This window comes from Pygoscelis adeliae, unplaced genomic scaffold (genome assembly GCF_000699105.1).
Source record: "Pygoscelis adeliae isolate BGI_AS28 unplaced genomic scaffold, ASM69910v1 Scaffold85, whole genome shotgun sequence".
NCBI classification, from domain to species: domain Eukaryota; kingdom Metazoa; phylum Chordata; class Aves; order Sphenisciformes; family Spheniscidae; genus Pygoscelis; species Pygoscelis adeliae.
The window spans coordinates 6719055-6736027 of NW_008824900.1; the positions used below are offsets into that span (position 1 = coordinate 6719055).

The window sequence follows — 16973 nt, forward strand, 5'->3', positions numbered from 1 at the left end:
TAGAATATGCTTCCAAGTGCTGAAAGACCACCTGGCACAAGAGGAAGGACTAGATTTCTGGACATTACTCTGGATTCTCAGAATTGTTCATATTACTCTCATCTAGAAAATTAGTTGTGCAAAAGCAATGTTTGTATTCTGAGTTTGTTACCAAATTCAAGTTTCTGTTAAGTTTTGTTTGTAGTAAATTACAATAGTAAAAGTATTGACAAAAAAGTAAACTTCAAAATTGTCAGGGTTATCATCAGTCAGTTGATGCTACTTGTTAAGTCAGTGTCCATCTTGCCCTCGGGTTCCTAAGTGAACATACTTTGTTTGAAATCACTAGAAAATGTTAGGTACCCCTTTTTATGTGCCTCTTTGTTGTGCACATTCTAAATACATTGGAGGGGAGGGGGAATAAAATTTTACTTATGTCATTAAACACAACATATGCTGACCTGCATTTGATCTCAAAAAAATTTTGTCAAAGCTCAGTGTAATATTAGCTAGAAGGGAGTATTGTTGGAATCTTCTCATGTGGCTGCAGTATGTGTAACTTAATGAATCCTCAAAGCACTTAGCAAATCCAGAATGTTTGTTTTGGATATGTGCTTATAGCTTTGGAACTTAGTTTTTGATTTGTGAATGTTCACATGTTTTAAGATGTGTTGAGAGGCCATAGAATTGCATGGGTTGATCTCTTATTCTAAGGTAAAAGAACATCAGCTGATCACTTTGGAAGTAGTTAAACTTGCTGTAAGAGAGAATGGTGAGTGTATTTTTGACTTTCTTGTTTGTCTTAAATCCCCTTTGCAACGACCAAGAGAGTTGTCCTGGAAAGCTGATAGAGATTCATGGAAAAGCAGGCTTATTTCTGGAAGGGCGAATTCATCCTGAATTGGAAGGTGTTGAGATTGTCATTGGTGAAAAGGGAGCAACTTCCCCGCTCATCACAGTTTTCACCGATAACAAAGGTGCTTACAGGTAATTAACTGATTTGTTTTGATCTTTTGGATTCTTTAGCTAAAGTGCAGTGGTGACTTGCCAATGTGTGTGTGTGATATCCAAGTGCTGTTTGTGAAACAAGTTCTTCTTTCCTTTTGTTTGAAGTGTTGGGCCACTCCACAGTGACTTGGAATATACAGTTACTGCTCAGAAAGAAGGGTTTGTTTTGACTGCAGTAGAAGGAACAGTTGGGGACTTCAAAGCTTTTGCTCTTGCTGGGGTGACCTTTGAGGTAACATTCTAAATGCTTTGGGTTCTGAATGAATAGTGTGTGCAGTTAGAGCTAGACAGGCAAAAAAGTTAACCCACGTGTCCCAGCCAAACACAAATGGGTGTGGGATTTGGGGATAATTTTGTCATGGGGAAACAAATCTCAGTGGATGAGCTTAGTTGTAGACCATGACTTGCCATGCAGAAGGTATTTTGCAAGGTTTATAGACTGAAAGTTAGAGCCTGCAGTCCAAAAGACTGGCTTTATTTGCTTTTGTAGAGTTGGACCACCTTCTTTTAATGAGTTTTATCCCTCAAGGTGATTTTTTTTCATGTACAGTCTGGTGCAGCTAGTGCCTGGTTCTAGTCTTTGGGATACTTTGTTCTGGCCCCCAGCATGTCCTATGAAGTGATAGAGAATGACTGTTCTGGTGGCACATGCTATGTGCATCTGTGACTGCCCAGATGTTGAGAGCACAAGCTTTTGTAGCCCTGCAGTCTCACAGGAGGGGATACGCTGCAGATGTGGCTAGTTTTCTTCTGCTTACAGCTAAGTGCTCAGAGCCAGCACATCTGTACACTCTGTAAGGGGCCTCTGAATTGAACCCTTCTTCGTAAAGCAGCTCTCGTTGACACTTAAAACTATTGCTTTTTCAAAAATAGATCAAATCAGAGGATGACCAGGCTCTTGCTGGAGTTCTCTTGTCTCTCAGTGGAGGAGTGTTTCGGTCCAATCTCCTTACACAGGATAATGGCATGCTGACTTTTTCCAATCTGGTAGGTTGAAATTGATTCTTCTGAATGTGGCTGCATGTGCGATGCTGTGTTACTTTGCCCTCCAAAACAGGGATGCTATTGGCTCTCTTCAAGTGGCAGGGGAATGTATGGTCTCCTTTGAAATCATAACCCACGGTGAGCGATGTAGGTCCCTCAGAGTGGACAGCACTTACAATCTTAGCAAGTGAAAGATGTGAAATCTAACCTGGCGAGAGATTTCTTCCCAACAGGTAGTAGATGATGTTGATTGATCTCAGTTACTAATTTGCAGTCTGTAAACATGAAACAAGCCAATTTGTTGATGATCATTTCAGAGTCTTTAGAGGAAAGACATCTAATTAGATTATTGATCTGTACATGTGTGTAGACATGCCTGAATAGTTTTCTTGCAGACATCTTTCTCTCCTGGTCACTTTTCTGTCCTTGAGGTTTTGTGGTAAGGTTTTAGGGCCATAGTTTCTTTCCCTCTTCAGGCTTTATCACCTGGTGGAGTTCCATTGGTTTATTATCCAATGTGCTCCCTGTTTTTCAGTGCTCACGTTTTCCGATCAGTTTAACCTTCAGTTGGGACAGAGAACTTTAAGCTCTTTAGGGAGCTCTTGCAGAAACATAATTGTTTGGAGTTGGTGAATTTTTGTGTCACTGTCAGTAAACAGCTTGTTTTATGCCTCTTTGCAGAGCCCAGGGCAGTATTATTTTAAACCCATGATGAAAGAGTTTCGCTTTGAACCATCATCACAAATGATTGAAGTGCAGGAAGGACAGAATCTTAAAATTCGGATAACTGGTTACAGAACAGCTTACAGGTCAGTAGTGCTGAAATGCTGTGCAAAATGCTACGTACTGTATCAGGACGCAGTATGCAAAGTGTGTGTTTTCTCCTGATACACCTCTGTTCTGAAGGTTTGGAGGGTACTTTTGAAGGCACAATTTAACTTTATGATGCTGTGTATAAGTACTTTTCTTAGCCTTTTCTCATGCGTGTGGATATATAGCTAAACCCAGATGGCAGGACTGTAAGGAGAAACATTGCTATGAAAGCATTGTGTCAGTGGCACTGGAAGTGGCTTGTGCTACGTCCAGTGGGACAGGAGAGGACTATTCTAGAGATGGTAGACCAATTGACTTCAAGAAGTATTTGACTTCAAGATCCTTCCTTTCCTTGCCCTCAGGGGTAAGTGCTGCTGTTCATGGAGGTCAGGGAATTTGGATTCCTCAAGTTGTGCTCTGAACTGCAGCTAATTCTAATGCTTTAAACAGTTCTACATATACATTATAAATTCCCCTTTTCTTCTCCATGCTATGCTAATATATAAAGTACTTTTTCCATTGGTTATAATAATAAAATGTCTTTAAAATGTGCATTAAAACAGCATCTGCGCATCGGTAGCAATTGGTTCTCTTTATACCTCTAGCTGTTATGGCACAGTTTCTTCTTTAAATGGAGAGCCCGAGCAGGGAGTCTCAGTAGAAGCTGTGGGGCAGAAGGATTGCAGCATCTATGGAGAAGACACGATAACTGATGAAGAGGGCAAATTCAGGCTGCGTGGCCTTCTGGTAAGGATTAGAACGCTCTCTGTCATTTACTTTTATGTTAGTGTGATAATGGAGCAATAAAATGTGTTTTATTAATTAGCTACCTATTTCTGTTTTCCCATCACATTTGCTAGCTCAGATTCCCTTGAGTCTCTCTGTGTTACACTGTCATGTAGAGAACATTCATTCCAGTAAAGGGGGAAAAAACTTTTAGCATAAGTCTGTGGAACTTGCTGCCGGCATACTGTGATGGCCTCCCACAAACACTGAACAGTTCCCAGGACGTGACATGACCCCTCCGGTCAATGTACTGAATGTGTCTAACGGGTGTTCAGCAGCGTTCAGGTGTTACAGCAGGGAATTTTCTTAGGCAAAGGAATTTGGGGAAGCATTTAGCTTCTCTTGTGAAAATACTGTGACAGCGTATTTTTAGCAGGATATTGGGTGTATGTAAGTTGATTGTACATCATGTATGTGAAGTAAGCTCTTCTGCAGGAAACACGGAAGCTGAATTTCTGGGACCACTATGTATGGAGTAAGCAATTTTGCTGAAGTAGAAAGCAGTATTTGGTTAGGTTTTAATCCTGTTTAATGTATTTTCTTTCTAGCTAAAACACTTCACAGCAGATGATTTCTTTTAATACTGTAATGTAATAAACTAGTGAGTTCTGTGATAGGCCTTTTGTATTTGCTGGCAGTAAACACTCTTAATGGTGTTATTGAGTTAAATTTTCTATTTGGGATCAGGAAAACTTTAACTGGATAGAGTTAGATCTGTTTGGGTGGTGTATCTTAAATGGAATCTCTTACTGTCTTCCAAAATTAAAGTACGTATTATTCAGTGTTGGGATTTATCATTGAATGTTGCTTTTAGCCTGGTTGCGTGTATCATGTCCAACTCAAAGCTGAAGGCAATGATCACATTGAAAGAGCTTTACCACAGCATCGCGCAATTGAGGTAATTTTTTTCTTTTTTTGTAGTATCACTTAAATATGAAATGCATCTGTCTAGGCGTTATGTCTGTTCTATCAGCAGCAATATAGTTGAATGCATTCTGTTTAGACAAGTGGCTTTCAGTGAGTTAGCTCCCTAAATATGGGCCCCATATTGTGTGTCAGCACCATAGCTTAAAATTGAAATAAGATAAAGCCACTTTAAACAAGCGAAAAGGATTCTTCACAGTCACAAAAACTATACATCAAGAAATGAGAGAATAAATGTATAGAATACCTTTCAGCATTTCTTTATGATGTGGAACAAAGCACTAGCGACTTGAGGGTGTCATAAATTGTCATATTATGCTATCTTTGTATTTAGTTATTGATCGATAGATAGATTTTGTTATGCTTTATTTGGTCCAAATCCTGCAGTCCTGATGTAGATGAAATTGTCATTCAGACTAGCAAATCTTTACAAAATGTAAAAATAACTTTGAATTGAAAACTGATTAAATCTTATTAAATATTCATCCATCCTTACAGATTCAGATTAGTTGCCTCGCATTTATCTCTTGACATCCAGCAAAGGTTAATTAGCCTTCGTTAGTTGTCCCGAACTTTTCAGTGGGAGATGGTCATTATTTGAGCTCAGACATGTGCCTGACCAGGGTGCCCTCCTTTGCAGCAAAACAGAAGGGCAGAAATCTTTCAAGTCCTTATTGTCTTCTTGCTAACAGTGCTTGCTGGTTGGGAAGGGGGTGGGAATGGCAACCCAAATTCCGGAAAAATCATATGAAGGTTATGTACTGCAAGTGACAGCTGTATGCAGTAGCTTGTACTAATAGTATTCTGGCTAGCCTGTCATTTTCTCCAGGAGAGAGAAGCATTTGAAAGATACCTGCAGGAAAAATGTACAGCCTCAGTGGCACCAGACTGTTGATATGGCACCTGGCCTAACCGTAACCTGTCTGTTACTGTAGTTACTATTTGAGTAAATGTCCCTCCTTACTCTGATCGGAGTTCAGATTTAGAAACACAAATGTTTTGTATTTTAAACAATTTTCAAGACTATAAAGTTATATATTTTTATATAAAGGTTATATATAATTATGTAGGTTTATATATTATAATATATATTTATATAGGTTATATTATGATATGAGGTTATATTATGATATAAGCATATTCCTCATTAATCAACTGTATAAACATCCTAGCATAGTAATATGCATCTCTCAGCCCAGATGCAAAATACTGAGACCGATGTTCAGACATCAGGCAGCCCTGTGTATGTAACTCGGCCTCTTCTGAAATAATGTGTGCTTTTGATACTTCTTCCATTTTTAGTTTAACTTAATCCCATCAGCCTTGTGCTGATAATGCACAAGTCTGTAATTGCGAGCTGTGCACTCTGGAGGAAAAGTACTTGCAATTGGAAAGCCTTCAAGTTTCCATGTGGTTAGTATAGAACAAAATTCACTTCTTGTTTAAAATTATGAGCAATATTTGTGTTGTGCTAACTGTCCTCTGTTAACTGTTCCTCCGTTGGTAAATACATGACTGTGTTTTATGTTGCAGGTTGGGAACAGTGACATTGGTGATGTTAATATTATAGCGTTCCGCCAAATTAATCAATTTGATTTAAGTGGAAATGTAATTACATCTTCTGAATATCTCTCCACATTATGTGTAAGTTCAAGCCTTTCATCTTTTTCAAGTGTATTTGCCATTGGTTTCCCAATGTTTTGGTTTTTTTTCAGGGTGACTGGAAATTGTTCAGTAGCCAGAGCACACAATTCAAATTATGACTAATACTTTAATGAAGGTGAATTTGAATTCCAGATAGAATTAAGATTCCAGTGTTCCTCACTGCTTTGCTTTAATGTTTCCATTTTTCATGGGAGTATTTTTAAGAAATACTTTCTCAGGTTGGCCTGTGAATTTCTGGGTCTGCTTCCCTGATTAGGGATGCCCTGTCCGTAGGGAGAGCAAGACACCAGGGGTGAAATGAGTCCTCTGTATCAGAGAACTGCATTAATTCCTGAAATACCTGGAATTTTTGACATGCATGTCTGCTAGCAAGAAGATACCATGTGAATGCAACGATACCATAGGACACATGAATTTAAAAGTACAGTTACAAGAGAGAGTATGAGACAAATAGTAAAGCTGAAATTTTCAAAATTCAAAAGACTGCACTGTGCTCTGAAAAGAACTTGCTAAACACCTGTGATCCTTTTGGCTTAGGATACAAATGCTGGAAGTATCTGCAAGAGGTGTTAGTGTGGTAGGAGTTATAGTACCATTTCTCAGGTTTAAAAGCTTCTTGAAATGTTACCTACAAATGTAAATGCAGTGCCTGGATTTCTTTCAGACTAGTCTGTTATGCATCCCACCTGCCAAGATTTCATTGCTAAGCTGTTGGTTTTTTTGGGAGACATCCAAAGGATCCAACACTCAGAGCAGGTGTGAAGGGAAAATGTATCACCTTACTGAAGAGCACCTGAGCAAGCTTCCTGTCTTTCTGGGGAAATTTAGACCCTTGCAGTTCAGCCTAAGCAAACAGGAATTGATGTCAAAATTTAATTATATGGAAGTTATCCAAGCCTGTACCTGTTTCATGTGAGGTTGGGTCTTGTGTTGCATGTAATGCACCTGTGCTGTTGATGGGTGCATATCATCAACCTTGCTTTCAAGGCAGAAATTTTTGTCTTTGAAAGATGTGCTAAGTTTGATACAGACACAAGCGAGCGGTTTTGTAACCTCAGTCCGGTCCCTTCTGGTTGCATGGGCTTGATGAAACAACTGGAAGTGCTCTGGTGAGCTGTGATTGGAACTGCAAGCACCGTAGCACTGGGCAGAATCAGTGAGAATTTAGTTGGGCTGTGTCTGCAAGGAGAGCTGAGTCTTGGCAAATATCCGATCCAGAGATTTACAAACAATGGTATAGATGCTAGAGGGCTGCTTCAGAGTGGTCCACAAAAACCATCACTTTGCTTACTGTGTCCCCTGGAGGAGGCGCAGTGGCTGATAAACGTTTGTGTGTACAGGCAGCCTCATGTGAGGAGGTGCTGCTGCCCCTACCAGCCTTATTCGACTGTGATATAACCCTCTTAATTATTCTGGTTTCTGAGCAAACTGTATTTGCTGAGGACTTCAGGCCTATTCTGTAGCTTGAGGATGTCTAGCTTGTTAAATAAGTGTAGAGAAATTGAAATCAAGCAAATGAGCCTATCAGAGAAATAGAAACAACCCCCAGCTGCAAATTTCTGTGAAACTGCTGGGATTATTTAAAAGAATTACTCAGTTCTGGTTGATGCACAGCACAGACTACTTTTAATACACTAGATATATGAAAATGTCAGATAATAGTTGTTCCTAAATTATTTCAAGTTCTGTAAAAAGACTGTTTCTGTGACTTTTCACATCCCAGATTAGAACAATTCCAGGTGTTCTCACTTAACAACTTTCTGCTTATGAAACACATGATGAATTTTGAAGTGCTTTTATCCCTTAAGATGTGGGATGACTGAAATACCTATTGTGGTGCAGGCTCATAAATACCTGGTTTGTACTTTCTTCTTTCCCTCACAGGTGAAGCTCTACAAAAGTGAAAATCTTGACAACCCAATTCATACAGTCAACTTAGGCCTATCCCTATTTTTCCATTTCCCACCACTGCTCCGAGATGGAGAGGTAAGAATATTGCTGAAGAAATAGCTTAGGTCACTTCAATTTTTTTTGCCCTAAGGACACTGAAGTGTTATTTCTGGTGTGCCGGCAGTACTGTATTCATGCTGGAGCGACCAGTGTCTCAGAAGATTTGAAGCCTGTTAAACTGACTTTTGCCTTTAAATCTAACTTTTGTCTCAGACTGCTACTGATGCTGTAGGCTGACTGTATTTTTTTACCCACAGAATTATGTGGTGCTCCTGGATTCTACATTGTCTAAATCACAGTATGACTACACCCTGCCTCAAGTTTCATTCACTGCTATTGGATATCATAAACACATTACACTGATCTTCAGTCCCACTGTAAGTACAAAATACTTAGATGTTCAAGTGTTCACCTTGAGGGCAATGTCTGGTAGTATAGCCTGCACGTATTTTGTGGTCTTGGCCAAACTTTCTGTTAAGTAACTATAAAGATGTTTATGAGAGGCATTAAAGTGACAATGAATTTGGATTTGGCCACATTTAAGGCATCAGGAAGGGATGTAATAACCTGGTATGTTATGGGAGGCAGGTAAGGAGTTCAGGAAGAAGTTGTAGCCATGACACTAACTGAAAGGTTGCGGTAACTGGGGGCTGAAGGAGAAAGATAGGATTGTTGTCAGAATTCCTTTAAAGACTTCTGTGTATATGAAAGAAGTATCACCAGGCCAAAAAGAGAGCTTTAGTTACTGGAGCTGAGGTAGAGGGTAAAGCAGAAGGGTTCTCAAACTAACATCAGGAGAAAACTTCTCCGTTGAGAGAGAGAAGTGTCTTTTTGCACTTCTGAACAATGCAATCAATTTAGTGAAGTGTTCGTTCTGTAACACTTAAATGATGTATTTCTTCTCTGCTTCACTGCATGTTCAGATGCCAGTGAAACATGAAGGAAACGTGAAATGGCAGTTATAAATGAAGGATGCAGATTTGCCCGAAAGATTTTGCGCTAGTATGGTTGCCATAGTATTATCATTGGGATCATAGAGGTTTGGGCAGCATGTGACAAGTAAATCAAAGCACACCAGGTTGACTGTTGTCAGTGAAACAGTGAATTAGCTTTAAAAAGCAGCAGACCCCAGGAAGAAGGTAGCAGATGAATGAATCTGATCAAGGGGACTGCTTTGAAGTTGAAGGTAAAGTTAAGCCTTAGAGCAGCACTTAGAAGGAAGTCAGATGGGAAGGGCTGGACGTGCCACACGATCCTACTGCTGACGTTGCTTAAAGCTGAGGGATTTCATAGTCGAAATGACTGTTTAAAAAAACCAAACAAACAAAACCCAAAATCCATGGTCCCCACTGTTTTCAGAGAAAGCTGCCTGAACAAGATATTGCCCAAGGATCTTACATCGCGTTACCACTGACGCTGCTTCTGTTGTTGGCTGGTTACAACCATGATAAGGTAGGTCATGGGGTTTTTTTGTCTTATCCAAATATTGTCCTATCAATGAATACTTCGTACTGTGTTAAGCGAGGGTTTGTTGAGGTGGTTATCCAGAGATGCAGTCACCTGATGTGAAGAAAAGCCACAATGTAGCCAAGTTTTTGGACAATTACCTTCCTTTAAAAAAACGTAGTGTGAAGGTGAGTTCCTGTGCTGCTTCTGAATTTTTGTCTTCTCATTTGATGGCTCTGGGGGAAAAAAAAAACTCAGGCAAACAGGAAAAAAGAAACAAACAAACAAACCAGACTCAGTTATTTTATTGGCTTCAGGAACAATCATACTGGAAAAAATCTTGCAAGTCATCGAGTCTGGTCTCTTTAGCTTTACACCCTCCCTAGTGAAAAGCTCTCAAGAGGAATATAACTACCTACTATATAACCCCCTCTGTCTTTGTTAAGAAGCCATGCTCTTCTAGTCTTCTCTGATGACTGCATTTCTGTTTTGCTGATAAGAGAAAAGAAATTTGTCTGTGCAGTTTGATTTCTTCTCAAACATGGGTAAGACAGCACAGAAGATGGGATTCTCCAGGATTTTCTACAGTGTCACTGAAAGTGCCTCCACTGAAAATAGTGGTTGTTTGCTAGGGTCAGGACTCAACCTGCTGTTCTTGGCTAGATGACTGCAGGAAAAAAGTTACTGACAATCATTTTAGTTTTTGATTATCAGAAATTCCCAGAAGTTTGGTTTGATTCCTTCCCAAGATTTGCTGCCATTTTCTGATGTCTTTGTAGATGTGCCATTTATGCAATAGATTGTTTGGGGATGCATGGGTCTAAAGAACGTTAGCATTCAGACCTTACATACCATTGTAATCACGAGCTGCTTCCCCCCCCTTTTTTTTTTCTCCCCAGCTTATTCCCTTATTGCTACAGCTGACAACTCGACTGCAAGGAGTACGTGCTCTTGGACAGACAGGTTCCGACGCAGGTGGCTCAGAGGATGCAAAGAGACAAACAAAAAAACAGAAGACGAGACGGACGTGAGATGAAAGGAATGATTGCATGAAGTGGTGCTCTGTCAAACTGGAGCCTGAGGAAGCGAAGCCACTAAAATACATTTTTTGTTGATTTTTGTGGACTTGACATTTTCGTTGTTGCTACATGAGCGCCGTTTGTCACACTAGCTCCATTTTGGTTGTAAATTTTCTATGGAGTCTATAGATTTCCTTGTTGTAAAGTAATGAAATGAATGGCTCTGTTGTCACTGTGAGTGCATCTCCCATACTTGAAGACAATTAATGTTTTGTTTTGTTTTGTTTTTTTTTTTCCTCTTTCAGTGGAACAGGTCATGCTGTCTTCATTAATGATTTGTAAAATCAGTGGTGGTAGACTGCTTGACTTCACTTTCAGTCTCTAGATTTTGGGATCATTTTTCCTTACCTTTTGAAATACCCACTTTACAGACGCAGCACATAGGGATTTTACTAAATCAGTGGTGCTTGAAACAAAGTTTTGGGGGACATACATGAACTGGTGAATTATGTCTTTGGCACTTCCAGTTCAGCAGCTTGATTGAAGAGTCTGTCATCTGCACAGCTGTGATTTCAGTTCTTATCCAATGATTATGTTATCTTTGATTAAAATCAAGTTTTTGCCTGATGAAGACAAATTGTTAATGTCAAGTAAGGCTAGTTGTTAATGTCGGGTAAGTTCTGATGATCCTACTGCGAAAGCGGTGTTTAAATTTCGGTTTCATATACAGTGTGATCTCTTTAGACCTTCAGTATTCCTGAAGTGGCTCCAGCTGGTTGTACTAGTCTTTCCAAAGCTGTACGGTGTTGTCGGTGATACCCATTCGCCCGTGTGGCTGTCACATCTCCTGCTCAGGCCATGTGCAGCCTTTTTGCCAGTTGATGACTGATTTGGGTTTTTTTTTAAACTTTTTTTAACTTCTTTTTTTTTTACTTTAAGAAATGTGAGCTTTTTGAAATCTCCAATGTGTACAGTCCCAATAATGTAGTCTGTAATAAATAACTATTTCTTACAGGCTACCTTTTGATTCTTGTTTGAAGTAGACAGTTGGACATACACAGTTTAAATGTTAATGGGGCTTTTTATTGACAAATAGTATAAAGGTTAATAGAGCTTTTGAAAGATGCACATAAATGCCTACAAATATTGCAAAGACATTGGTACTGCCAGTAAGTGGCAATGTTTCTCTTTTACAGTACTTGAAATGAAGTCCCCTTACATTTAAATATTTAAGCTTACAAACCTTACCATTCTTAGAAATTTGGATGCTAAAGTTTTTATGCTATTTTTGTTGGTATTTTGCATTAGTTTGGGCCTAAATAATTAAAACTTCATTCAGTGATCATTCTAATCTCTCTGAGGGAAATTCTATCAAGATCATAATAAAAATGAAGAATGTTGAAAAAGCATGCATGTATCGAGTTTGAGATGAAGCTCTAATAAACTATTATGCTCTCTACTTGGTGACCTTTTCTATCGCTGTGATGAAATACATGGGGAAAAAACAAAGTGTTGTAAGACTTACAATAAATTGTACATTTTCGTTACATCTTTATTTTAAGCTGGTGAATGTTAAGAAAGGTATTGCTACTTTGGGGGAATGTATGAGGAAGAATGCACATGTCCATGTGCCTTGAGGGAGTACCAGATATTCTGACCTCTGAGCTGTGGGACTTACTGATGGTTGACCTTAAACATTGGAAATGCTGTTAATAGAAAAAAGTGTTAATGTTTGCTAATTTAATGCTTGCTTCTAAACCTAGGATTTGCCCAACGTCTCTTCTCAAAATTTTCTTTTCTTTGCCTTCTGCAGCACACTGGTGGCCTACTTGCTTCCAGCCCCGTGTTTTGAGGTTTATTCTGCTTTTGAAGTGTTTATTCCTAGCAAAAACTATAGCTTGCAGTTTCTCACTTGGCAGAGAAGTCATGGTGCTCTTTGTGAACACGGGGAAAATGAACGTGAGATAATTTTTCTAAAGCAGAACTAAATGCCAGGAAATCAATATCTCTGATTATATTTAGAAACCAATAATCAGATACACAGACCCAAGCAGAAAAATCAGTAATGTGGTCTCTCAAATCCCCAGAGCCACTTGCATAAAGCGAGGGTAAGACAGATCTGTGCACGCCAGCCATGAACAGGCTGGATCGATGGGCCGAGGCCAACTGTATGAGATTCAACAAGGCCAAGTGCCGGGTCCTGCGCTTTGGCCACAACAACCCCATGCAGCGCTACAGGCTTGGGGAAGAGTGGCTGGAAAGCTGCCTGGCGGAAAAGGACCTGGGGGTGTTGGTCGACAGCCGGCTGAACATGAGCCGGCAGTGTGCCCAGGCGGCCAAGAAGGCCAATGGCATCCTGGCCTGTATCAGAAATAGTGTGGCCAGCAGGAGGAGGGAAGTGATCGTGCCCCTGTACTCGGCACTGGTGCGGCCGCACCTCGAATACTGTGTTCAGTTTTGGGCCCCTCACTACAAGAAGGACGTCGAGGTGCTGGAGCGTGTCCAGAGAAGGGCAACGAGGCTGGTGAGGGGGCTGGAGCAAAAGTCTTATGAGGAGCGGCTGAGGGAGCTGGGGTTGTTTAGCCTGGAGAAAAGGAGACTGAGGGGAGACCTCATCGCTCTCTACAACTACCTGAGAGGAGGCTGTAGCGAGGTGGGTGTTGGTCTCTTCTCCCAAGGAACAAGCGATAGGACGAGAGGAAATGGCCTCAAGTTGCGCCAGGGGAGGTTTAGATTGGACGTGAGGAAAAATTTCTTTACTGAAAGAGTAGTTAAACATTGGAACAGGCTGCCCAGGAAAGTGGTTGAGTCACCATCCCTGGAGGGATTTAAAAGACGGGTAGATGAGGCGCTTAGGGACATGGTTTAGTGGGCATGGTGGTGTTGGGTTGACGGTTGGACTCAATGATCTTAGAGGTCTTTTCCAACCTTAATGATTCTATGATTCTATAATACAGCACGTAGCTCTAAAAGATCTTTATACAGCGTGACTGCGTTACAGTGCTTTTCAGTACAGAAATGGTGGATTCAGTTTAGGATTACCTTCTGTACTCTTCTGAGTTGAATAGGCGTCATTCGCTCTGCATATCTAAGGTTTGCAATTGATTTTGTGCTCTTAATACCAAGACTTCAGTATCAGTTGGACTGGCCTTTTCAGTACTTCCTACTGAAAATGTCAGTTAAAGCTGCTTGTTGCATCTTTAATTTATGTTAATACAGAGAATAAATGCAGAATGGGACTAACATTTAGATGTTGACTCCTACTAGAAAACTTTCAAGGCTCAGTGTTTACTGTTCTTTTTTGCAGGCACAATAGTGAAAGAATGATTGACTCGCTTGGTGAGCCAAATATGGGCAAATGGCTGAATTCTGGTGGAAATGAGTAAGGCCCTCCGGATAAAGATGGCATTGCATGTTACTTGATTTTTCTATCAAAAGCAACAATGAGTATTACATATATTTGGTTGGCTCATCAGTGATGCACAGAATTCTATTGTTTAAGAATGAAACGGATCATTAATACTGAATTTCACAATTTCTTCATAGATGGTTCAGCTGAGTTTCTAAAGCATCATCTTTATTAGATGGCTGTCAGATTCCAAGAACAATCTTGCATAAGCAACAATGTTAAATAAAGATACAGCAATTTAAAAAACAAATGTGCTTAAAAGCAAGAGAAAAAATACTTAAACCTTAGAGAAATGAGCATTCTCAGCAAGAGTGGAGAAGCACAGGTTTCTTCATAGTTAATCGGCTTTGTTGCGTTTATTTTTAAAATCTAAATTTCAATATTTGCTGAGTTGCACTATTTAATGTAAGATACATAGTTGTATGAATCAGATTCTTGGGGCTAAGAGTTCATTTGTTTTTCTTAATTAAGAACATGTAGGGGGAAAATGATAATGCAGTGTGAGATTGGGTCTGTAGATCTCTTTGGGGCCAAACAGGGGTGAAGTGCCCAACATGCCAGCCAGCTCAGTGCTTCCCTTCCTCCCAAGTATAGGATTTCAGGAGGAAATCTCTAGAATGAATGTTACTGCTTTATGTGCTGATATACTGACCGAGGCTCCCCACCTCCTACCGGGTTACTTTTTACACAGCAGAACAGCTATGATCCTTGCCAATGACTACGCACTGAGGCTTTTGAAGGTAAGATGGCTTTGAAAATCGTACTAGACATCTAAGTAACTGACTTGTCCAGAAAAGCTGAGGCTGGATGTGGAATTGAACCCTGAGATGACTGGTGTCTAATATTCCTCCTATTCCCTGTTTTGTACGGTATCTCTATTTCTATTTTTTCCAGTCTGAAAGTAATTTAAATTGTTCTTCTTGCAAAGGTACATGCAATGAAATGAGTGGTGTAGAAAAGGCCTGAAAGGTAGGAAATTTCCTGAGCTGAGCACAACAGCATTGGCTCAAATCACACCCAGTGGTGGGTTCACGTTACGTGTGGTAAGTCATGTTTTCCTTGCAGATAGATTGGTGGCTTTAGAAAATCTCTGACAGTCTCTGAAAATCCAGTAAATCTATTTCTGGTGCATTATTGACTGATGCCAGAACTCTAATTTTTTTTACTTTTAAAAGAACACCAATGAGTTTAGCCTCTGTCATTCAGTCATTTATTTAAACCTGGAGCAGGCCCATACCTCCTTGTATAAATGAAGAGCAGCTCTACGCTAATTAGCATTCCCTGAGCCTTCATGGATTATTATTAACAAGTGCAACTTTTTCCACTTGAATGTTTTACAGAGCTTTTGTGAGCTTTTTACATCAGCTAGCTTGTCCTTTCAATTTTCTATTATACCTTTTGTAATTGCTTTCTGTCTATGTTTGATATGTTGTTGCTTTACTCCAGTAACTTCCATTATCACGCTTAACTGTTTGCTATTACTGGGATCAACATGATTGCATTATTTACTCTGTTTGCTTTAAATATCACTTTTTCCTTGTTCTCCCCCCTTCTCTCCCACCATCTTTCTGGGAATATTTGAGCTTAGCAACGTGATGCTGTCTGAAGTCTTATTTGTTACCTTCACAGCCTAAGACCATGACTACTTTAAGCCCAATATATATTATCATAAAGCACTAAACACCCACCAGACCATCACTGAATTTATCATATCTAAGAGCTCAATAAACAGTGAAAGATAAACCTGTTTTTTACTGCCTGTGGAAGTCAGCAGGTTGATTCCTCCTTTAATTCTCATTTTTTGTCAATACTAGAATAATTAAATCCCCATCACGAAGACTCTAGTTGCTTCACAGGTCTCTCACCACACTGAATCTAGCTACAATTTTTTTTTTTTTTTTTAAAGCATAAGGTTGTGGTAAACCATCAATAAATTCCCAGTCCAAGCCTTCCTACTCTCAGGCACAAAAGAAACTAATAGGGGCTTGAGTAAAACACATGAAAAGGAATTATTTTGTTTCTATGGTCTCTAGCGTTTGCTGCATTAAAGTGTTTTCTACAGCAGTCATTAGGAAGCATGTTCATGTGCTCCATTCTGTACCATAGGGCTTGTTCCTTCTGGAAGGAGGGGAGAGGGTGCTGCCCAGGCCCTCAATGCATGTGATGCGTGACGGACATGGATGATTTCTCTTAGCTGACGAACTCAAGAGTTCATTAAGCGCACATCTGCAGGCTTGGGGCCTGGGTTGTTTTCTTTCTGCTATGCAGACAGGCCTGACAAAGTTTAACCGGCACCTGTGATTCCCAGCCCATCTGAAACAGCCCTCTCTGTCACTAGAGGAGCGAAGCCCTCTATGTGCAGAGAGAAAAATTATTTTGTTTTAATAAGCATGGAAATTGGATGCAAATTTGCTTATGCATTTAAAATCAGAAATGGTGTTTCCCTTCTGTTCTGCACTCCAGCTGTATGTACTATTATCCTTGGGGAGGCTTGGTGTGATTGCGGAGTACAAGTACAAGGGATTCTCTGTCATTCTTTCTAGCATAAGGGAAGGAAGGACCGTCTTTAACTAGTAAGCGTCAGTTCTGAAACAAGCTCTGAAGTATTGTAAGCTTGTATTAATAAGGATTCATGCGGCTATGTGTGCTCATACAAAGCTCAGTCCAGCAGGGATACCTCAAGTCATGGTGAGCAGATGTGGAATTGGTGATATACAGTAAAGTCAGAAATCCACAAAGTAAACAAGTTTTAAAGAAAAATGTATTCACATGTTGCTTTTCACGTTTATAGCTGTATAAATCTTATCTGTGATTGTGTTTATATTTTTACTTTTCTCCTCAGTGAATTTTTTCTTGCCGCTCTCTGGCCCAGGTGTGAGAATGGAGTAAGCGATGCCGTGGCGGTTCTGAGCAGTCAGCACTGACTGAAGGACGGGAAATAACACCATGAATTTCACTTTTTATAGTATGCATGGACTTTGTGAAGTGTC

General features: G+C 40.0%; 1 protein-coding gene across 1 annotated transcript in view; it reads left to right on the forward strand.

Annotated features, from left to right (window-relative positions):
• LOC103917634 (nodal modulator 1) overlaps nt 1-12035 on the forward strand; it is a 31210-nt gene extending 19175 nt beyond the window's left edge. The window contains exons 21-31 of the mRNA XM_009324821.1: nt 807-966; nt 1093-1219; nt 1861-1974; nt 2653-2780; nt 3390-3531; nt 4385-4468; nt 6028-6138; nt 8044-8145; nt 8367-8486; nt 9469-9561; nt 10455-12035. Of these exons, the coding sequence (XP_009323096.1) occupies nt 807-966; nt 1093-1219; nt 1861-1974; nt 2653-2780; nt 3390-3531; nt 4385-4468; nt 6028-6138; nt 8044-8145; nt 8367-8486; nt 9469-9561; nt 10455-10586 (1313 nt within the window). The 3' untranslated portion in view covers nt 10587-12035. The remainder of the gene's footprint in view (nt 1-806; nt 967-1092; nt 1220-1860; nt 1975-2652; nt 2781-3389; nt 3532-4384; nt 4469-6027; nt 6139-8043; nt 8146-8366; nt 8487-9468; nt 9562-10454) is intronic.
• The last annotated feature ends 4938 nt before the right edge of the window (nt 12036-16973 follow it).